The sequence below is a fragment of the Prenolepis imparis genome, unplaced genomic scaffold (genome assembly GCF_030444845.1).
Source record: "Prenolepis imparis isolate NDT839.2.m4 unplaced genomic scaffold, iyPreImpa1.0 SCAF_9, whole genome shotgun sequence".
Taxonomy (NCBI): Eukaryota; Metazoa; Arthropoda; class Insecta; order Hymenoptera; family Formicidae; genus Prenolepis; species Prenolepis imparis.
In genome coordinates, this window is record NW_028141167.1 from 3,176,367 (window position 1) to 3,201,069 (window position 24,703).

General features: G+C 37.9%; 2 protein-coding genes across 4 annotated transcripts in view; one reads left to right on the top strand and one right to left on the bottom strand.

Annotated features, from left to right (window-relative positions):
• Window positions 1–5,208, top strand: part of LOC145940632 (LIM domain only protein 3) — a 79,039-nt gene extending 73,831 nt beyond the window's left edge. The window contains exon 6 of the mRNA XM_083045990.1: window positions 2,331–5,208. Within this exon, the coding sequence (XP_082902116.1) occupies window positions 2,331–2,486 (156 nt within the window). The 3' untranslated portion in view covers window positions 2,487–5,208. The remainder of the gene's footprint in view (window positions 1–2,330) is intronic.
• Window positions 1–24,487, bottom strand: part of LOC145940633 (uncharacterized) — a 211,464-nt gene extending 186,977 nt beyond the window's left edge. Inside the window, exons 1-3 of one of the 3 annotated variants that reach the window (XM_083045992.1) lie at window positions 23,654–24,487; window positions 9,744–9,932; window positions 9,531–9,572 (exon numbers count right to left, since the gene is read on the bottom strand). In XM_083045992.1, the coding sequence (XP_082902118.1) occupies window positions 9,531–9,572; window positions 9,744–9,869 (168 nt within the window). In that variant the 5' untranslated portion in view covers window positions 9,870–9,932; window positions 23,654–24,487. The remainder of the gene's footprint in view (window positions 1–9,530; window positions 9,573–9,743; window positions 9,933–23,653) is intronic. The other 2 variants (XM_083045993.1, XR_014426052.1) reach the window with 2 other exon arrangements.
• Between the last annotated feature and the right edge of the window lie 216 nt (window positions 24,488–24,703).

The window sequence follows — 24,703 nt, forward strand, 5'->3', positions numbered from 1 at the left end:
GAGAGAGGGACAAAAGTCCTGTTAGGGAAAAGGGTTCTCATGGTGACGAGATTTAAGGATCCTTCCTAAGGAAAAAAAGTCGTCCCCATCGCGGAGACAGATGATAAAGCATTTCTCTAGCAGCGCTTTGTCATTTTTATCGTAATTATTTACGAGTTAATTACTCCGCAACCACACCCTGCTGGCTACATTTTTTTGCGTTAGAATGAGAAAAATGCTTTATTAAGACACCAAAAGAGATAACACCTTTCATAGCGATTCCGTGACAGATCTGCGCTTTCATTCTTATTTTCTCGTTGCACACAGCAAGAAATAAAAGCAAAATAAAAAAAAAAGTAAAATAGACAATCTATTTGTTCCAATAATAAATTATGTTGTAATCTATTATTGAATTTCTTAAATTAAAAAAACATATTGTAAAATCGATTTGTTCATCGCAACGTATTCCGAGGCGTTCTAAGGCGCGGGATAATTGCCGAAAATGGAGGCTTAATTCGGCGCCGTGCAAAAGTTAGTATGATCAACTTACGGGCCGAAATCGTGACGAGGCAGGATCTCGTCACGAGGGGCTGAGCCGCACGGTCTGCCGAATTTTAAGCCTGTATAATTTAACACCTTTACTGCAGAAACTAAGAGAAACTGAAGGGAAAGACGCGGGGAGAGGCGGAAGGAGAGGCACGCGTGTTCGCGAGAAAGCACAAGACGACGAGGACGAAGGTTGTAAAAGACGAAGAGAAAACGGGATCGGCTGGATAAGACGAAAGAGGGGTGAACGGAGGGAGAGACAGGGAGAGAGAGGGATATTAAAGTTCGAAGTTTTCAACGGCGCTTACCTAGCCTAGTAGTACAGCCTCCGCTTCTCCCACGAGTTCTCTGTACCATCAGCGCATAAATATGGCCACCCGAGAGGTAGAGACAGAGATGGATAAAGAATCGGTCGTAAGAAAGAGGGAATCACCTAAGTTGAGTCGTCCCGTCCCTCCTTTTTACCCGGGCACTGAGATACAAGTTCATTCCTCCGGTCTTTTGTTTTTGAAGTCTTAGATGGTACATTAGAAAGGGAGATGAGGGGAGGAAGAGAAAAGAGAGAAAGGGGAGAGAGAGAGATATGCGAATTCGTTAGCGTTGTCAACCCTTTAAGAACGGAAGCCCGCGCCGGATTTTACGTGCCGCGTTGTGAATAATTGTTGAAATCGAATTATGAGGCGATCGATCGACCACTTTTATTCCTGGATTTCGTAAATTTCCTTTTAACCGGATTAAATTCTTCAGAATTACAAATTCGCATTTTCTGATACGTCTTTTAATATGTATTTAAGCATTTAATAAATAAATTTCGGAAATAAATTCAACGTAATTTTTATATAACCAATGTATTTTACTTGATTAAATGCAATTTGGAAAGAAATCGGTAGAATCGATAAAGGTTACCTAAAATGGATTGAATATATTATACACGACTGTTGTATAAAACATTAAAATCAATTTCAGTAAATATGAAATGTTGCGTGTTTCCTTTATAGACACGTGTCAGAATCAGTGATGTGATTAAATTAACATTTAAATTAACAATTAAAAATATATTTATATTTCTATATAAATATATTAATAAATAATTTAATATATATATAAATATTTCCAATAATAAAATTCCCCCTTCCCTCTAGAAAGAGTAAGTATATAGAAAGTGCTATTAAGAAATATTTATTTTCGTTTAACGCGCGCGATGTCTTAAATATATCTATGATGTCCTCTTTAAATAAGAAACTTTCACAGACATTTAAATAAATTATTTTTCGCAAAGGATCAGCTAAATTACCAAAAAAACCGACTGTCTTTTTTCACTTTACAAATTATAGTGGCGTACCATTTGCAGTATTGTACTGTTCAACGATAACGATGGTTAATGAAATTTTCTTTCTCAATCTATGTTACAGCTAGAATGTTATAATCTAGACAAGGACACACGAGTCACACTAACCAGAATTTGTTAACTAAGGCGGTCAGTGCGAATCACCTTTAGTGGTACGGTATTCACTCGCATTGATATAAATCACATAGTATTGCAATTACTTGTCGAGAAAACTTTAAAAGAAAAAAAAAAACAACATATATAAGATCGATAGAGAAATACCAAGTATATCGCGGTGACATTGCTCAACGGCACTTTATAAAGGACGCGCGTGCATCTCCGGTCGCATAAATTTTCCGCTAAGTCGAGATCGTTCGATCAGGACCGAATTGAAAGAGAAAAACCGATCCGTACACATCCGAATACATCGTATACACTGACGGTGTGTAATCCTCACGCGTCTTCTTTTATCTTGCAGAACGTAGCCGGTGGCCCTCAACGACAGGCGAACGGGGAAGCAACCCATAACCACAACGGATATCCAGCGCCAGCCAGCTCGAGCGCCCATAACGTCCTGAACCCCATGAATAATTTAAACGGTATCAATGCGCAAGCATCGTACGATGCCAAATGACAAACGAAGTAAGCACCGATATATCGATTGAGTAGCGCGATGGGGCAAGGGACGACTCGTGGAATCTCGTGTCGTTCTCATTGTCTTCGTGGTTCACTCGATCGTCCAAACCCGTAATTCTAGCACGTGACTCGCGACAAAAAAATTGCGCGTATATAATCGAATATACCTTAACTATCGAAAAAACGTTAGATTTTTAAATTATTGATATCGTGCAAATGACGGGAAAAAAGTGTTACCACGCACAGATATATATATATTATATATTCGCATTATATTATATATATATTTCGCACGATTCGCTTCTCGTCGCGATTGAAGATCGATTAGATAAAGTTGAATTTTTATGTAAATAAAAAGAAGACCACAATCAGAAAAAATATAATAATGTCTCAACGAAGCAACGCGGATAAGTGGCGTAGGAGAATATATACATAAAAAAAATATAAAATAAATAACACTAGAATATCACGATAATTCTATGATAAAAAAGACAGATACAAGTAATAACATTTCCTAAAAATTGATAAAATTATATAGATCATCTTCTATGTCATCTTATATATCATTTGACAAATGCGTATTTTCCAGATAAATTATTATTTCCATCTTTGAATAGATTCTCCACGCACACAATATAAGAGGTAGAACTTGAGGGAAGAATATATAAATCCGAAATCTGTCTTTCGTTCTCTCTTACTTAATTAGATTCATATATCTGAAACGTCGAATGGACTCGTCTTCCCCACGCTCGACTGGCTAGACGATAAATAAGTAGATAGATAAATAGATAAGTAGACAGTAGATAGGTAACGAACGTCTATCGGCCAATTATGGCGAATTATTGGTGCTCTTTAGATTATAATTAATCGCGTGTTTGCGCGATCCAGTTTAAACACGAGAAAATCGCTAAAAAAATAAAAAAATAAAAAAAAACAGAAATATAAAATCTGCATGGAAAATTTACGGACTAGAAAAATATACCAAAAAATATACGCGACTTCTTCCGGATTTATTCGCAGTCACAAAATCCTTGTATCGACGTCTATCCACTTCCGGCCGGTCCACGATATCCTTAACAGCAGCGCGGTGTCATACGAGAAGCTCGAAACTCCGAGAGGGTAATAAAGTTTAGTGTCTAACGTTTAATGCTCGCCTCGCCTAGGGCGGCATCTCGGTAAGATGGTACGCAGGATGACCCTTGGTGGGTCCTACCGGACGAAGGCGAGCATCGGGAATCGACAGATCGAATCGACGGGCTTGGAGAGAGCGAAGCAGTGCAAGCAGCAAAGCGGCAACTGCTCGCCACCCCATGGGACCCATACGTTAAGGGTGACTTAAGCATTGTTTCAACTTCGAATCTCCCGACAGAGGCCCAGATTGATGTCGCGAACTTTTCCGCTGCCTTATTTGCGAGTCAGATAACGAGGCTGAGTTATGCCAAAAGTTCTCTCTCGCGCTCTCTTTCTCTCTCTCCGGCCCGGCCCATGCTTGATCGTATCGGATCACGAGGAATACCCGTAGTCGGAAAGGATGTTTTATTTCCTCCCTTAGCTCTTCGGGGATTCGTCGTCGATGCCAAAAGTACCTATGTCGAGCGATAATAGGCTAGCAGCTGCGTCGGAAAACTGCTGAGGACTATCTCTTTAGAGCGTGACTTCACGCTTTCTCTCCGGCCGCAATAAACGAGGTAATGAGCAAAATCTTTGTTCCTTGCGATTAGCGAAGGGAGGCAATAATTGATTGTTGATTATCGATGGCAAAAGAGAGTTTAAGGAATAAATATTAGAACCATATTTCGCGAAGCTAACTGAAATCGACTGTGAATTCATTGTTAATAAATTACGTTAACAAATATTTTCTTATGTGTTATAATTTTATTCGAATTAAGTATAAATATATTGGTTCGTCAATATTTCTTACATGTAGCACTTTCTTATACTTTTGCAATATTTTATTATATGAATATATAATATATTCAGAGATGTGTGTATGCATATAAATGACGGTAGCAATTTGAAATTATGATAAAATAACATACACATCATATGCGTAATAATTAATAACGAGTGCCAATTATTCTAGCACACCTTTCTCTCGACTTCGTGAATAAAAACACACACATCATATAAACACACTATTACTTCGACCTATCAAATCACATTGAATTCATAATCATCTCGATTTGTCAAGACACGATATGACTCGCAATTTGTATTTTCATGTAAAAACATGACAAGTCCTTATTGTTGCATTCATCGAGAACATTAAAGTCGCCTGACTAAATTGAAGGACGCGATTTCTTTCGACAATGAAATATATTCCAATGATTGTAATGATTAATTCTCTCGCAAAATATGTGACGATTCTCCAGCATAGTTCCTAAACGCGAAACTTCGTCTTCGACGAAGCACAGCTATGATCGCTAAAAAAACATTTATATCGTATTTATGCGACTATCAAATGAATGTTTAACAGGACACAGTTAGTGCTAATAATGCCGGAACACTTTTATACATTGTATTCTACGGTATCGCTTTCTAAATCCCCGCATAAATCATGGGCAGCGTTATATATATCCAGTACTGATTATATGCGCTTGGATGTACGAAAGAACCGAGATATTAATTAATTAAGGAAATGTGTATGCGTTCGCTAGTATAGATTACGTTTTGTATTATAGTTCTATCATAGAAGTATTAATAAATTTGTTTCGATGTTATGTAACAGAGTGGTAATTGTGAATCGTGATGTGAATTTTCATTTCTCTTAAACTGAATCAGTGAAAACATCATTGATTAAAACAGTGATACAAAATTTCAGCAAAGAGATTAGTAAGTATTTATGAAAATATTACTTTATTCCTCCGTTTTATGTCCTACTGATATGATAGTAAAATATCGCTGAAAAATCAGTAATAATTGAACAAATTTTTATATATAGCTTTTAAAGTTTTTTTCTATTTATTTTGAATTGATTTTTTTTTAGAACCCTCCACGTACATTTAGGATGAAATATATAACTAGTATTTAGAAAAAATTCACAGTTATATAATATACTTCTTTTAAGATGCAAAAAAAAATATATATTCATAAAAAATAAATAAGATTTTTGGTCAAATTTATATATTTCTTTAACAAAATATATATTTTGCTAAAAGTTTATCTCATATATAATATACATATAAGACGCATTTCAAAATATTTCATTGAAACATAGTTACTATGCGATTAATTGATTCATCAATGAGTTTTCACTAGAGATTTACAGTGCTACATTTATAACTGAAACCTATCAGCGATTATTTACTGTTTTTCAGTGATAATACACTGATTCCATTTAAGATAGCGAGAAAAAAAGAACCGTCACCGCTTCTGGTTTTCCTTAAAGATTTATGTTTTTGCTTCTATCGAGCATGTGAATGCGCACAATATTGATTCGCGATATTGCGAGAATCAACACGCGGAATGACTTTTGCCGCCGACGTGGCCTCCCTTTTGCATCTTCCGTTCGTATTTCCCTTGAATTATTTAAGGGCGCTACGTGATTGGCCGACAAATCCGGTCCGCCTCAATAATTTACCAATCATACGCGGTCCTTTGTGTTTTATATGCCGCGTTTCGAATAAATCGCATTGTGTATTCAAGAGAGCGGTATCCAACTCTATTCTCTGGTGCGAACCCTCTCCGCGTATCCGGCGATGGAAAAAGACGAGGCGAAGAAACGGAAGAGGAAGCGACCGGAGAGATCGCGAAGGGGGCGATCGCGCACGATTTGCACGAATTGACTCGAAATTCGGCTGAACATCGCGAATTTATGACGAGGCTGCGAAGGAACGCAGTATCTTCCCCCGTTCTCCGTAACATCCGCGATCGCAAAAGTATTGCTAACATGAGGGATTAAGTTTAATACTTAACAACTTAACCATATACGCGTTAAATATTCCACACGCGGAAACTCGATATTCATAAAAGATCAAAAAGTTTGAGAGAAAAAAACCTTTAAATACCTGTGAGAATTAAAGTGTTCCTGTGTGTTTTTTTTTTAAGACGACGTATATATTTTGGATGAATTTTACTTATTGTTAGAAGAAGAGAGCACACATTCCATCGAAACCGGCATGACAAGCTGACAATTGAATGCAATAATTTACACAGTTTTATACTACGATAATATATTCATGTGTAATAGCACTAGACATATCGCGAAAGACGTTGTCCTTCCTTTGCGTACGTAATCGACTGATGATCGATGTATGTTTTGACCTTTGACGCGCCGTACGGCCTATATGGCTAAAGACTCTGATGGGAAGTTTTATTATTTTATTTATAAAATTCACACTACTTGCTTCGCTCATACGTATATATCAACACAATAATCAGTTTCGGCGGAATGTGTGCTTTACTGCATAATGATTCAGATCAGTCGCGATGAACCTCTTCGGATCTATAACCATCTACGAAGCAATTTGTTTTGCGAGAATTAATACGCACGCTATATTTTTTAATATCGACGTATCTCGACGTCGGGGAGATTCAGCGAAACGACCGTCGTTGGATAAGGGAAGGTGATTTAACGTCGCAGGCGAAACTGCTTATCTATAATCCGATGAGCGAACACGAACGGTAAGTAAATGAAGCGGGAAACGAGAGAGACGGCCGAGCATTCAATGCAAATTGGCAATTTTTTCTCGTACGGTAATCATTGGCAATTAGAGCACGGGACCCCCCGATAAATGTTATTTACGATCACGATTATCCGGGGCGCACCTAGCCGCCAGAAGAATCGCCTAACTACAACCTCCCAACCATCTAATTGGCTGACGATTACTTCTGTTTGTACAAAACGCGGGGCACTTTAGTGCTAACGTAAACGAGAAGCGTTCCCTTTGCAATTTTCTCCTCTTACACGCCACATTTGTCTCACACGAAGTATAAATAATACATAATAATTAAACACAATAATTAATCAGTATTTATAAATTGTACGTTGCAATAAGCAGAATATAATTAATAATAATAGAAGGATGTTTAAGCTCACTTGAAACGATTTATAATTTTAGAATCCATTCTATTTATAATTTTACTTATCATAAATTAAAAAACATTAGAAGGGCCATACAAAATATGTAAATATGTATACTAGAATATACACGATACATATTAATTATACATAAAATTTTGTCACTAATTATCGTCAATTAAGTTAAGCTTGACTCTTTCCATAATTGTGAATTATAGCGTATTATTTTTGTCTCACCAAAAATTAGGCAATGTAATTATATAGCATCAGGATTCAGTTTTAACCCACATGCAAGGAGGCAACATAATTGCTTCGGGACAAGATAGAATGGGCAATGCCTATCTTTTACTCGGACTTTTTTATTTACAGTAAGATCAGATTTTAAATATAAGAAAAGATTTCCTTTACACGACGTGTGTAACGCAAAATATTTTAATTAGCCTAGCTCTGTGTCAATTATCTTGATATTAAAATGTTGATAGTTTCGAAAAGAGAGAGATCGGTCTATGAAGGTTAACAGATAAGTCAGATAAAATTTTGGAAAGCAGACAAACACGCATTAAATGTTTATAATAAACTCAACCAAATTTAATATATATTATAAATTATATCACTAACCATCTCGTCGACGTTGTATAAAAGAAGGGGAGAGCCGACGGCCGTGATTATATCGGTATCTATTTACCCATCGAAAGTGTGCGCATCGAATCGCGTTCTCTCCTCTCGTTACTCGGGATCGTTATTTCCGTTCGAACTAACCCCCATTGTTTAATCGCCAGCAAATTACCCCGTCGAATCGCGAAACTCCCCCGCAGCTACGAGCAACTTGGGAGGCGAGCGAGCGTCATTATCTGCCAACAATTTTTCCAGGCGCGTCCTTTCTCCGTCGTGAAAATAAGTAAAAAAAAAAAAAAAAGAAGGGCGCCGGTGTGTAACGTCGCGGCGGGTTTGCGTAAATCACGCAAATCACGTATCGCACGGAAGAACCCGGGAGGGGGTGGAAGAGGGAATCGCGGCTCTTTTCCGCGGTCTCTGAAACAATATTATTACTAGAAGCCGCCGCTCGTCCTCGACTGCTTCGCGCGCGCGGCAACGCGCGAAGAGAAACGACGGTCCGAGGAGGAGCGATTAATTAAAAGAGCAAAAACTGTTTTCATAAAATTCATTTGCGGAAATATGCGCCGACTGAAATAATATCCGGCCACCGATGGGAACCACGTATGTCCCGTTCCGGCATGGCCGCTCGCTCTCCGGTGTAGCCGCTACGTCTCGTCTCGTCTCGTCGCATCCGAGTATAAAAAAAAAGCGAAGAGAATAAAAATGAGGACTGCGCGCGTTATGCGAAAGTTTTCGCATTTTTTGTGACCGTTACGGACGGAGCATAATATACAGCCGTGTGTGTAAAGGGATTCTGCGTGGCGAACTTGAGCTTTAAGTCGAGCGCATTGATATTAAAGTTTTTGTTTCGGAATCGATCGAGCTTTTTCTGAGACTGAAGAATTACTTCCCTAATTTTTCATTTAATTATTTCATTTATTTATGTTTTATTAGACAATTCCTAAACGACGTATCAAAACATAAGGATGTTGTATAAATAAGATTAAATTTTATATTAAATTTTTGCAGATAAGTCTAATCAGATATACATATATTGTATCACAATTTTTCTATTAATATCCATAGCTTCAATATTTTTTATAATAATTACATGAAATTTTTACACACACAATTTGTATTAATTTTTTAATACTGTTTATATTAATATTATTTATCTGTAATAATTATAATCTCTATATACTATGTTAATTGATAAATAACGAAAAAGATTATTGGAAAATAATTGGCACTCAAGAATCTTTTAAAGTTGAGCAAATTACAGATATTATTCTGTAAAGTAAAAAATAGATCAAATCTTTTCTTATATAGCATTAAATGACAAAATCACGCATTGATGAAAAGAAGCGTTAATTGTGTGTGTTTAGAACTATAGAAATGTTATAAAATAAATAATAACTGACTCACCGATAGGTGCAATAATGGAGTTGTAGTACACAGCACATTGATCTGAAAACAAAATATTCAAATTATGTATTATACATATATACATATATATATATATTTAATTGAATTTCAATATATTAAAATTTATATATATATATTACAGGGTGTTTTGAAAGTCTAGAAACGATCGAATATCTCAAACAATGCAGTTTAGAAAAAAATGTTTTTGCATACCTCACAGTTCCCCCGCTGTCGCCCGATGCCTCCCCGGGCCTCCTCCTCCTCTCTTGGTCTTTCGTAGCACTCGCGAAAACACGAATAATTATGATCGCCCGACACTTTACACGGCACTCCCGACATGAGAAACTTTTACACGGCACTCCCGACACGACGCGTGAATCGCCCTGTGTATCGCAATGCTACCTGTAACAAATAAAATACATACATATATATTAGAATAATCTTATTATTTCGCATTATAACATATACAATATAAATATGTAAGCTATAGAATTAACGATATATATATCCACGGATCACAACACATTCGCGCGTACGAAAAATAAAGCCAGAAAATAAAGCCAGTACTCTCAATTATTTATGATCTTTCATTAAATAATATGCTAGCTTATTCACACACCGGGTTAATTAATTAGAAATTTTCGTATCTCATTTTACTTAACTCTTTAACAGATGTACGTAATAGATATCGTAACCACACAATGTTGTATTTGTAATTTCGAATGTGATCGGCAACATGTATTGTTGGCTCTGCTCCTGTGTAACAAAGCACAGATACGCTTCGGCGCAAACTTCCGAACACGCGTATACTCCCGCAACACGATCATTCATCTAACTGACTGAATGAAAAATGTATAGTTTGGGGCGCGAGCTGCGAGAGTCTATAGAAGCTGAATGAAAAGTCTACGCTTAAAGTGTCAATAACTGCAATCCTATGTGCGCATCCGTCTGTATTTATCGAGCGTTAAAATAACCACCTATCCGCCGTTGAGACAACCGTGCAAAGTAAACCGTTTCGACTCGCGAATAGAAACATTAAATATTCAAATATCGATACTCTCTAATAACACACGAATACGATACGATAACTGCGCAAGTATAAGAATAATAGTATGAGCCAATTTTTTACACAAATAAATAAAATTAAAGGCATTCTTGTGCTTAATCGTATTTTAGAATGATGTATAATTCTTTTTTAATTTTTTTTCTTTATTACTGCATTGATATATATAGTTTTGAGATTTGATCGAGAATTCGTCTCGAAATAGCAAGTTTACGGGTGAATATTTGCTCGACTTGTCCGCGTGAATATCCGTTCCCCTTCCTCTCTCATCGCCATTCACTCGTAAAAATCTTTCTTTTCGCGTCTTTCTGAATCCCGGAATTCTTTCCTCTCTCGCCCCATCATTTCGCAGCGGCACGTGATTTAAGCGGGCGTAAAAACGGGCGTTAAAAAACAAGAAAGCTTCTTAACTCCCACTTTGATTGGCCAACTCGGTTTATTAAAACGTCTCGTGCGCGACGCCCGCGCTATCCTATATTTTTTTTCTTTTACTTTTTCTACTTTTTCAACGTCCTTTCGTTCTTGCGACGTTAACCTTTCGAATGTTCGCCGAGGCCGTATTATTTAGTTGCCCTCTTCCTCGCCCCGATTCTGCCCCTTTTCTTTGTCGAGTTTTACTGCTCCTTCTCGAGCGTACTCGACCCAAGCGATACCACATTCGACCCTTTCGTTAATGACACTTCTCGAAACTACGAACGCGAATTTATCTCCGCGGCCTCGTTAACGACCGTATTAAGCGACCGTCATGAGTAACCGAAACAATGTGGCGAAAATGTCTTGGTGGATAGGCTCGATTCGATCCTGAATGACGTGTAAATGGTATAAGATAGTCTCTTTCACGCAACATCAAGATTATAAAACTGTGCGGCAATAAAACAAAATTATAAAAATATGCTCAAAAATCTTAGGAGATGATACATTCAACAGATATGTATATAAAAAATTACCTTATAATTTTTACAATATATTATAACCGATAGCAAAGGATAAATAAGTAAAACCATTTAAATAGGTTACCATCGCGACTTCATAATTTTCTTAGCACATTTCTCAAGTTTAAATTTAAATTAACATATCTCTATATATTCCTCAACATCACGCGACATTTCAGCTTAACATTTAATTTTAGTTACATAACATACGATTTAATCTCATTTTCCCTCCCCCTTCCGCCTATTCGTGTGTGGCACAGAATTCTATTATTCATTGCATTTCACGATTATACATGCTCCATATAGTTGTACAGCGTTCTTTTTTACTTTAATAAATAATATTTATCTTGACCGCTAAATCGTATAAGCAAAAGTCACGTTTCATAGAAAATATCTTTATTTTTTTTTCACTCCTTCGACCCTCGCGCATGTTTTCTTTCCTCCTCTCTCTTTCTCTCTCGTGTCTCTCTTCTGAAATATTAATTAATAAGGCAACTTCCGTCGGACGAGATACTTGCTGCTAATTAAGAAATACCTACCGCGCGCTCTTTTCCAGCGCCGGGGCGAGGAGATGGAAAAATAAGAGATAGAAATTCCACGCTGCTCTGGCACCCTTGAAACGAGGTAAACTTAATCCTCGGCCAAGTTAAACCAACTGCTAAGCTTTTCATTATGCCAAAAGCGAGCGAAAAGGGAAGAGAAGAACGGAACTCGGTTGTGGAGCACCGCTTCTCGTTAATACCGGAAACTTCACACTGATATCGCATTTTTGGAAACGCAACTTTATGCTTCATTCTTAAAGCTAAATATGTGCAAATGCATTCGAAATGTATTCATATCGCGATAGGATTACAACTAATATCTCTAGTAGAAAATCGATCACATAATGTGCGAAGGGGATGCGACAGATGACTATGGAATGTTACAGAGTATAATATAAAAAATTAACACAATAAGAAAAATATAATAAATATCGATCGGATCAATTTTCACGAGAATCCGGATATGTACGTCAAATCGGGAAAGCGATATTCACCGTCTCATTCGCGTGAGATTTCCCGCGAGCGAGATTACGAGCGCGCTTAGGGTTACTCGCTTAAGGACGACGGCATAATTCCGGACGACGGAGAGCAATTCCAAGGAAGCTTGATGCGTCCCAGGAGTGCCCTCGGCGAGTGTTTTTCCGTGATGAGGACGAAGGATTGGTGGCGAAAAGAGGAAAAGGCTGGAACTTCGAATTCGCGTGCGGCGAAAGTGCGCGAAAGGCGACGAAAAGTTTTACGAGCTCGCCAGGCGCGCTGCCCCGGCGCGGCGGCTGGTTTGAATTGCATCAATTAAAAAAAGCCGTTCCGCAAAAATTCCATAACGCCGCGTCGCGGCGCGACGCGACAGGGAAAGGGGGAAGGAAAGGGGAAGAGGGAGAGTGCCCGGCCGCGTCAAATGTCCGAGCTCTTTTGCTGCTTTTCCGCGTTTCCGCGCGGCGGTAAAGCCCTTTTATTCGTTCGCGCCCCCGTTTTGTCGCACGGCCGATAACGACCGGCTGCCACGACTTAGGCATCAGTCGCAATTAATTCGCGCGTTGCCCGGATTTTATTATTAATTGACGCGGGACTGTTAAATAAATTTTACCACAAAAATGCCAAATAAATTTTATTTCACGCGGCGGCGAAATTTATATACGCGAGACTATAATGATCAACGCGTATGCGTGTATTAAAAAAAAATATATGGACGATAGATCGATACTGACGTATTTGAAGAATTTATCCGTATAGGATTTCGGAGTAAAGATTTCTCTGTCGCGTTGCTTTGTACAGTTTTCAAGCAGAAAAGAAAGACAAGTGGCGATCTTACGTGCATCTCGCAGTCGATATTATTGTTCGCCGGTCTATAGAGAAGCGAATAACGTAACAACGGTACAACGCGCGCGCGCGCGAAAGTATGCATACGTAAGCGGAAGTCAAAGCATCCGAACTATCTTTTCATTTTGCTTTGTCCCGCCCGCGGGGCGTAATATACATACGCATGCGTGTATATATGAAAATATGTGAAAAGGGTCGTCTATCTTGCGCGACGGTGGCGGGGGCAAAGGGGAAATGCCGTCAGTCGGACAAACAATTTCCCTGCGACTGTCGTCTCACTCCTAGGTAACAGAAAGGGGTGAATTTAAAAAGGACGACGAAAATTGGCGAGATTCTAGCCAGATGTTTTCCGCGATGATTTTGCGCGATAAACGACGAATATACATTGCGACTAATATTTTGAAACAGAACAGATAAAAAAGCCTATCGTATGTTTGATACAATATAGTTGTTGTTTCCCTTCATCGCGGCGATATTCGAGATATTTCAATTTCACGCGATGGAAACAAAAGTTGAATCGCGAGCTTTAAAACGAAACTAAAAAAATACGAGGGAACAATTTATCGCAGAACAAAGTATCGGAAACCTCAAAACTCGTCATTTTTCTCTCGTGCTCGATTCTCGTGCGAGAGGAGAAAAGCCTTTTTCGCACGAAAAGAAATGCGAATATCGAGCCGCTAAAAAAAGCTGTTCTAAGTAGTCGCGCCGTTTCTATAGAGAGTAATTTGATTAGCCCGAGTCGCCGCACGCGAGGCTGAAATAATCTCAACGGAACTAGGCGAACAAATACCACTTAATTGCTTTATGGCCTTTCGCGAAAGGGAAAGAATCTCGACCGCGTCGCGAAAGGCGCTCGAGGAAGTTCAAAGGTTTCGATGCGAGAAAGACGAAGAAGCCTTTGAAAAATCATGAGGCGAAAGAACTCGTTACCTATCCTCATTCCCTCTTTTCCCTTGGCAAGAAGTGAGCACTTTTTCAATCGCGCGACTCGTAACTCAATTTAGACATAAATCACTTAACTGGTACAGATGGAGAAAAAGGAGAGAGAGAGAGAAAGAAGAAAATGTATTACATCATATCGAAAAAAAACATTTTTATGCACATCACGCATGTAAAATACTTACTGTAAAAAAATCAACTTATTACTTCGACAGAGAAAAACAAGACATAATAATATTCATTTTCTTCCATTTTGAGATATTTAATTAAATAAGACCAAAAGTGAGGTGTTATATAAAATAAAAAAGCAATAGAATAAATCTCTGGAAAATATTGCCAACCTGATATAATAATGCAATAAGGTTAGATTACAAGAATTCGTATTTCCAAACGATGTAACTAAGATTAATCTTAGCTCTATTGTTCTATTCGATTTAGAGTCGACCGTGTCAATCTTTCACGCAAATTAGTTTAGGAATTTGCAGTTGGAATTCACACGAAGATAATAAGAATAATTACTCACGTAAATCTTATTTACTAATCAAATCGTGGACTTGATACGTATAATTTTCGACATCCGGCAAACCTGCACGACGTGTCTCTTTAAATATTCGCATAAATGACGATAAAAGATCGAATTACTTGCGCTTGTATGTTGCATGGCTTAAAATAACGAGGTTCTAACGGCAAGACGCGACTGCGAAATCTCTGCGACTTTATTATTTAGTACTTTAATCAGTCTCTGGACTTATCTAATCATCCGCTGATCTCATTCACTCTTTTTGCGTGACATTAGACAGACTTGCGGTTACTCGACGACAACGCCGACTTCTCTCGTAAAAGGGGTAACATGGAAGGAAGAAGAAGAAGAAGAAGGGAGGAGAGCGATTCTTCCGCGGGAGTTCTCGAATGAATCGAGCAATCTTGAGGTCTTTTGTTTTCGAGAACTGCCACTTGTAAATATAATTACCCCGCCGTATACCGCACTCCTTTTGACTCACTACCCCCTCGCCTTCCCGCTGTTCCTCTTTCCACCCTTTTGCCCTACTACGCCGTTGTCTCTAATTTGATTCCGCGGTTGTTTTCACCCATCCTCTTCCCCTCTCCCTCCTTTCTTCTCCTGCCTAACCATTAGAATACTTCCTCTCCGCCCCGGCGTTCCGTTCTGTTCTGGGCGCTTCGCCCACGCATTGTCTCTTGTCTCTTCATTCAAATTACCCTCCGCTTTCCCATTCTCGCGCCGGTACAACTCGCTGCCGTAGCCCTTTCCCGCCCTCTCACCACCGTCCCCGTCGTTCCGGCCTCCTGTCGCTATTCCTCGCTGGGCGCGCACCAGCCTCGCAGTTTTCACCCTTATTGTTGCGGTTTTATTGAATCCGCTATGCATTGTCCGCGCGCGAGCGAGACGCTGTTGTTCAAAGAAAATTGGCGCGCGGTTCGAAAACGCACCCCTCACCCCTTTCTCGTTCTCGTGTCTCCTCACCATCTCGCATCTCATCCTCCGTCGCTCGCGCTCTTCTGTTCATCTTTCAGCCGGTCGCGCGGCCCGCCCGCGAAATCGCGTTTCACGGCGGCATAAATACGGTGAAAAGATCGACGACGTAACGTCGTAACGTTCTTTTATCCTTTGGTCAAATCACGTATGCGCGACCTTTTACGTAAGCATATAACTGCATGCATTTTCCGGACAGCAACGAATAGCAAAAAGGTAAACGGTGATAATAAAGCAAATTATAATACAATTATATCAAAAGCATTGTAATCGACTATGTAATTTGATGTATTTTTCATAGGAGTTGAGAAACTTTAGAAATTTTCGTACAACATAGGTACGAGAACTGTCCTTTATCTATATCGAATTGTTTTTTAATATGAAATTAATTAAGAAACGGTATTTCCGCATATACGCTATATCGAATAACGCTTGACCATACAAGAAATGCTTTTATCACAAAGCACATTGTGTTACGGTTTAATGAAAAACTCGAATAAGACCTTTACAATAGCGTAGAACAAAATGTGTCGCGAATCGTGTTTGAATCTCCGGCGTTCTCGCTGAGAATCCATAAGTTTGTTTCGGAGCAGCAGGGGATGGAAAAAAAGGCGCTTAATAGCCGTCAGCCTCGTGGCTGTTGACTCGTGTAATGAAAATCAAGAGTAATCGAGAGGGCGATGGCTTTTGTCGGGGACGCATGAATTTCGACGGACGACCATTAATTATTCGAAATTAAATATCCTTCGCCAGCTTTAATTAAAATGTTTACGATATCGTTCAACCGGCTTATCGGCGACATTTCGCGCCGTTGATATATTAAAAACAAACGAATTCATCACGAGTGCGCCGATATTTTTCGCCTACATATTCGACTCGCATCGAACGTATAAAAAAAATATTTTCGCAATTAAAAAATATTTTGCTCGACTGGGCAATATCGAATATCCAGCATAACGTGCGCTTCGTGTCACGAGAACCGAATCTTCGTTAATTCCTTATTCCAAAATCGGCTAATACAATTATTCGCGACCTCTCAGGTAATATTCCCGTAATTAAAATTCCGTCCTCTCCCGAGAGTCGGTCCTTCAACCTCCACCACCGCTGACTCTTGCGAGCAAACGATTCTTGTTTGTCTTGCAAACAAAGGGTTTCTCGCGAGGGTCGGAGAAACGTCGCGGGGCAGAATGACGGCGGTCGGCGAGGAATAAGGGGGAGGGAGAAGTAGGAAGGTGGCACGGTGGAAAACACAGGGGCAGAATTATTACATCTTTTGTCCGAAGGCTCGGGAGTCGCCCCGTTTGCGGAATTACGCGATCGCGATTCAGCCGATTGCGGACGCCGAATGCCGCGCGCGGGTCGCCCAAGTCCCTTTGTTAGTTTTGACTAATTTCCGCCGGGTAATCTGCCTCAATTCGGACTCTTCGCGAATGGTGTCCGCAATCGTTCCGTGAAACTGGATATAGTATTTTTCACGCTTCTGTGATGGAAATCCTCGCTAACTACTACCGATTCTTAATTGTCATTATCGTTATTTCAAGAGATGTAAGAATATATTTTTCTATATTACTTAGTTTTTTTCTATAATTAATTTTTGTTACAAATATGGAATAATTTTCTGTCCATTTGTACCATCAATAACGAACTATCTTATATATGTTCAAGCACATGTAATTTTGCATACGCTCACAGAATTATTCCGATAAATTACGAATGAAAATATCATATTCAAAAACTCTTAATAATATTCAATAATAGAGATAGAAGAAAAGATTGTTTTTATTTTTAAAATTAAACTCAAAACTGACAATTCTTCCATCGGACAATTAAACGAAAGATTGCCATTGTATAAAAGACTTTAAAATTTAATACCTATTTGACGCTCGCTGCACCGTCGCCGATCTAGCCCCCTTCGGGCGAGTTTAATTCTTGTAGGTCCCATCGGTAACTTTATCGCGAGAAATTGCCACGCTCCGGAAACCGTCGTTACAGCATCGTTACCGTAAGAACTTACTGCGGGCATTGTTACGGCTAATGGTACCGAACTTGGTTAACTTTCAGTTTTACCGTCGATTCGGATTAAGAATTTATGGTAACGACTAGTTCTCGGTGTATTATCCACCGCGAAGGGGTGAGCGAGACGTTTTCCAGCGTCGCGCTTTAATTACGACACTCGAACAGTTATTTTTTCATCTACAAGGACATTACATTGCGTTAGGGGACATTATACCATGTAAGCACTTCCGTGCTTGGAATTGATACAGATGATGCCAAGCAACCACAGCATCACATATCTGTCGCCGTGGCAAAAAATCTTAAAAGCTCTATCACGTATTGAAGTTCTTTTTTCGCAACGTTAAAAAAAGTTACTTTATGAAATATATCTAAACTGATTTTTATAATTCCTAAATTATAAAAGTTTTAATGAGAAAAATTAAATATAGAAATTTTTAAAAAAACATTCTCTCTCTTCACATTTCCATTTTTCTATTTCTTTTCACGATAGCATGATACAGCTTTAAAAGCGCGTTCGACGAGGATAAAAAGAGCGCGCGTTGGTCGAAGAGAAGATGCGAGTCTCGTGTGTCATCTAATCCGAGGACCTCTCGCCGACAGGCAATTGCATTAACGAAGAAACATGGCGCGACAGGAGCGAACGCGCGATCAGAGGCCAGAAGTTATAACTCCACTCGACTCTCTATTTTTATCCCCCCCTGCCTGTCGCCCGAAAGTACACCCGTGGCGTGGCAACTTCTTCGTAGTCGGCTAACTTCTGCTAATAATGGCGAGACATTAATTTCGTGCGATTGGGCCCGGCGGACGGCCGCGACAAAGGCAACAAACGGGATGGCTTGTCGACGGAGAAGGGGGAGTCTCGGGCGAGATGATCCTCTCTCGTTTTCTCCTCGGCTCTTCCTCTCGCGCGCGAGTCCTCCCTCGTTCGAGCATTCGAATTCTCTCTCTGAGAGCAGAGAAAGAGAAGAAGAGCAAGAGAGAGAAAGACAGAAAGAGAAAGAGAGAGAACAAGGATATGCCGTTTTAACCCTTCTTCTTTACGTGGCCGTATAATCATTTCCCTCTCCTCCGAAAAGGAGCGGTCTGTATAATCGCGCCACACTGCCTGTTCCCGTGGGAGCCGTTACTCCCGACACGATTCTCCGAAGGACGAAACGACGAAAAGTTTAATGAGTCCGCCTACCGCGCATTCTCGGTCGCTAAGATTACCGCTACCATCGTTCCCTTATGATCCTGATTTGCAAGGATTTCGCGAGACTTACTTGCAAAGATGCCGCGAAAAACAATCCTTTTAGTCTATGACAAATTTTTCTTTAAATCATACTTTGTACTTGCTTCAATTACGAGCAATGAGATGAAACTGAATTTTTATAAATTAAAAAATAAAATAGATTGTATGTAATTAACTGGCGTTTCTCGCATCTTTATTAATTTTATATTTAATATATTTTGAAACTTGTTGAAGAAGTCTTGCGAAATCTGCTTTAATTATAATGTCAAAATAAATTGTATATAAGATGTCCTCTGCGTGTGTAATTAATAATACTTAATTAAACTTTACAGATATAATGGTTGTATGCAAAGAAAAATCAATTTCAAATCAATTTCAAATTATTAATTGTAACTAATAATAATTATAATTTATTTAATAATTTAAATACTTAATAATTATTAAATACTTGGAAAGATTAATATTTTTTATATTTCTTTCATTTTCGTATGCAAGTGTCTTGTATTAAATTAATTTATTAATTATCTGTCGCTTTAAGAGAATCAATTATCGATAAGCATGAAATTGCCTACATTCCGCGAAGTTGAATTGATTGATTGGATCGAAGGATAATCATCAATCAAGCGTGTTAGCTACGTAGCTGTCAGTGCGTAATTATGCCGAATGTGCGTTCTGTTATGCGTCCTGGAGCCTATCGAAACTAGACGAAGATATAACATAAGACCGTACTTCGCGACGTTTCGCAACGTAAGCGTCACTAGACGCTAATGGGTCGTCTTAAATATGTAAGGGTAGTCTGCCCACCGGGTGCGGGTAACAATAAACTAACACTTAAGACATACTTCGGGACACAATGCCAAGTCACACCCTTTGCGCTAACGATCTCACCTACGAGCTCCCTACATTGAGTCTCGCATCCACGTGCTGCGAATAGCCTAATACGCGAAATTGCTTTCTACAAAATTTATCAGCTCTTGTATCTTTATCATTTTGTCAGTTAAACGTTAATATATGTATGTATATATATTCTCTCACTTGATATAAATAGTCACTTGCAAAATATTTCGCGTTTTCTGTTAATTTGCAATATATAAATTATAATGATTATAATTAAATGTTTTTTATTAGAATTTAGAATATATTTTGAATTTAGGAACAGCTTAAACAAATTTTAGAATATTTCAATACTGGCCTTCTTTCAACTCGATGCGGACTGATTTTTATTTTTATTTGAGTTGGAATTAGTCTCTGATTATAGAATATAATTTTTACTTTACATGCATGTGTGCACTTTCACTAAAAGCCCTGGTATTATTACGTATTCAGGCCAACCCGTCCGAACAGAGTCTCGACAACGACGGGCGCACGTTTTCTTTGCAGGCGAACGATACGAGTCGCGACTCCGGCGCGCCATAAAAGCTAACAATGATGGAAATATTAGTTCTTAAAGCCGCACGGGGTGTCGTTAACGACTCTCCTGCTGAAGTCGCGGCTTCGCGAGAAGTTGCCACTCCCTCGACGACCGTCGAATTTCTTTACAATTTTTCCGCGCCTTAATACATCTCTTTCTCTCTCGCTTTCTTTTCCGCTCGCGATACAAATCGCAGTTATATAACTTCCCATAATTTCTTTTCCCATTGTAATATCGCGACGAACTGACGAAAAAGGCGAGCGAATAGACTTCGCTTTTCGGAGTTAGGTCTTAATCATATCGTTTGCCCTCCCGAGTGCTCCCGGTTCACGTTCTTCAAGATATAAGCATAAAATAGACAATAAAGAGCGAAGTAAATCTTGATAAAAATGCACTGAGAAAAAAGTTGTTAACTTGATTAAATTGTTCAACTAATTACTATTTTATTAATTGAACATATATATAAATATTTAAGTCAAATATACGTTATGTTAGATTTAATATGTTGTATTTAATTTAAATATTTCTATATGTTCAATTAACAAAATAATAATTAGTTGAACGATTTAGTCAAGTTAACAACTTTTTTTTCTCACTCAGTGTAGAATAGAAGATTATCGTATACATGTTTTGTTAGACATCATAAATGCATTTCCATTATTATATAGAGATTTTTCGAACAAAAAAACTCACCTTTAATCTATGTATATAGATATGTGTAAAAAATTTCTAAATATATTTCGGGGCAACATTATATCAATCATATTACATTTATAATCTTATTGTTAGATCAATAGAGATAAAACTTGCAAGAAAAAGTGGCAATCGTCACGAATTGCGGCAATAAATTCCAATAAATACGAGGCGGAACATTTTTTCGTAACGAAATCTCTTTCGGGATATTCTTAAATTCGATCTGTCGCGCTGTTTGCGAACGACCGACCGATAACACCAGACCATTATAAATTTAAGCGCTTTTAGCGAAAGCTACGTTAGGTCACAGCCGTTTCGCACGCAAGCTGCACTTTGCATGCCACATTCCGGACGGCTTGCCACTCTTGTTTGAGCTGACCAAGTGATGTTGCGCTCGAAAACCGAATGCATAATTAATCAGGTTATCAATTAAAGGCGCACCGTTGTCTCTAAAACCCTAATATCGATTCCTTATTTTTATCAACATATTACAGGTAGTCAATGTATAAATAAACGACTGGCATTAATCGATAAATAATTAAATTCAAGTAATTTAAAGACGAGTTATTATTAAATTAAATTTGACTTTTTTGTAACTCAATTCTTTTTAAGGTTGATTCTAATACTTAAGCTCTTTTTCGAATTAAAATTTTATTAAAACAACACTCATCTAAACTTAATTCAGGAATGAATTTTGTTTAGATATTCAAAAGCTATTAATTATATTTATAATTTTATATTCGCTAAAATTTCATTTTCTATCGTTTAGTATACAAAAGATATTAATATTCCGATATTGATATAATAACCATTATTACTGATTTAATTTCTAATATTATCGATGTATATATAATACGGGATTTTCTGTATAAAGTAATGTGATGCGTATTTATATTGCAACAAAAATTATTTGATCCGTGCTATTGGACAATAATCCAAAATATATACAATGCCGCGTAAACCAACAGTTTATATGTAAAGATTAAATTATTAATTGATCTGTTGTGCTTCGTATAGCTTGTTATAATATTTGACAGGTAATAAAGAATAATAATAATCATGGCATTACACAACAAACGGTAGATAAATCCGAAATAAATTCGCAATCAACATTAAATCTGATTTTTCAAAAACAGTTGTATTACTTTTCGATGCTTGCAAAAATTTATAAGAATTATGAGCAGAAATCGAATTATAATATATAAAATAATTTCATATAGCGTGTAAAGTACAGTAAAAGTAAGTATAACGAAAAATAGATATATTTGATCAACACAATATTTCCTACCTATTAGCTACAAAAATAATTTTTTTCTGTTAAAATTTAAATTGGCGTTCATATCTTTTCAAAATTTAAACATTAAAAACGTTTTAAAAATATTTTGCCTTGATTATCAAATTATTATTTATAAATTTTAGTAATTTATTACTTGTTCTCTTTTAAGGCTCATAGAAAGATTTTACATTACATTATTACATCATTACTTTTTTTTACTTGTTTTACTTTTTTTTACTTAATTTAATTAAGCATAAAAGCTACATTTTAATAATAGGTTACGAATATTGTTCAAAGTAATTGCTTCGCTTTATATATGATTCATTATATTCGCGTGACTAATTGCTCATTTAATTTGTCCGCAACGATTTGATGTCATCGCGTTATAATGATCGCGCTTTGACAAGCGTTTCATATCATCTTGAACGTTCTAATTAAATAGCGGAAATATATAGAGAAGAATAGTAAATATGAAATTTAAAATGTAAAAATATAAATAAAATTAATATTTATATATAATATATTATTAATATTGTAATTATCAATATATTATATTGTTATATTATATTGTTATATGTTTAAAATCGTACAACATGATCGTAGAGAAATGTAATATTACTTTTTTTTTTCTTTTTATTATTTGAGCTATTTAAAACATAAAAATTTGACAAAAAAATTTTCGAATTAATATTTGACGAATCGATTCAAGAGTGTATATATTAAAAACACATTTTTCACAGTCGGTAAATTACTCACAAATTAGTTATCATAAATATATGATTACCGCATAAAGGTAAAGAAGAGTAGATGTATACCATTGAACGGTGAACAAGTAATAGATTACTGTTTAGGCTGCATTCGGAAACATCACGAGTGCATTCCCTCTCTTTCTATATCACTGACAATATGAGAGAAATGATAGAGGGAATGCACTCGGATGATGTTTCCCAATGCAGTCTTAAACTCTGATTAACTTTAATTGACGATTAAACTGTATATTTGTCTCTTTTCAGATACATTCTTAAAAAAGAGACAAAGATATATAGTTTAATCGTCGATTAAAGTTAATCAGAGTTGGTCGAAGTGGCCCTCAATTGAGATGGATCCAATGTTCGTGTAACGGGGTTCGGGGGGGAGGGGGGGGGGATCATCAAGGAAATACTATGCATTCAATCACAAAACAAGAATATAAAGTTATACATAAATACCTGTTGATGTATGCGAAGATTCGTTGGTTAGGTTATGTTTCTCCCTTCGTAGATCGCCGATTTCGCGACAAACTCCCGACATTTCACGAATCACCGGCGATATAAAGATATTCGTGCGCGAGATTCACTTATTTTGGCAGAGATCGCGGATTCGGAAGAAATCTTCATCGATCCGGATGAAGCCGACACGGATCAATGGAACGCCGATATGTGGCGTTATCGCAGCGATCGTTACTATACCCGGCATTCGACGAACTCCCGACGCACTTTATGAAACACTCGCTACTCACTTTTGGTAGAAATAGCGAGAAATCGCGGGGGACGGATTCGGAAGAGATCGTCATCGATCCGCCATAACGGGCGAACGGAACGCCGAGGTCGCGATATCGCGTTATTGCAGCGATCGTGAGTATACACGGCACTCAACATACCACGACGAACTGCCAACACTTAACGAAACACTCGCGAGGCAGATATTCGGGCGCAAATCACTTGGAGACAGTGATATATTCGCGGAAAACACGGAGCGGATCGCGAGTACGACTCTCTTCGTTGTGATGCACCCGTACTTGGACGTGGCGACGGTTTAAAATCTATCGCAGTGGGCGCACTTCGAGAATCGCAATTTCGCACTATCGATAGTATCGATAGTAGCGAACCAATCACAGCGCAGCAATCAAGTCTCGCTTTACTCGCACCTGGGTTGCGTTCGGAAACGTCACTGAGTGCATTCCCTCTCTTTCTATATCATTTCTCTCTCAGTGATATAGAAAGAGAGGGAATGCACTCGGGTGACGTTTCCGAACGCAGCCCTGAAGCGCTCGGGGAGACGCTACAGACGCTTCACAAATTAACCAATCAGGATAAAGAAATTTTTATTCATTTGTTTTAATTGATTAATGATTAATCAACGCTTTCAAGCATTTCTAACGTCATCCCGACCACAACCCTAGTAATTGGAGGGAAAACAAAGAACGAAGAGAATAGATATAAAATATTAAAAGTAATCGCAAAATATATATATATATATATATATATATATATATAAAC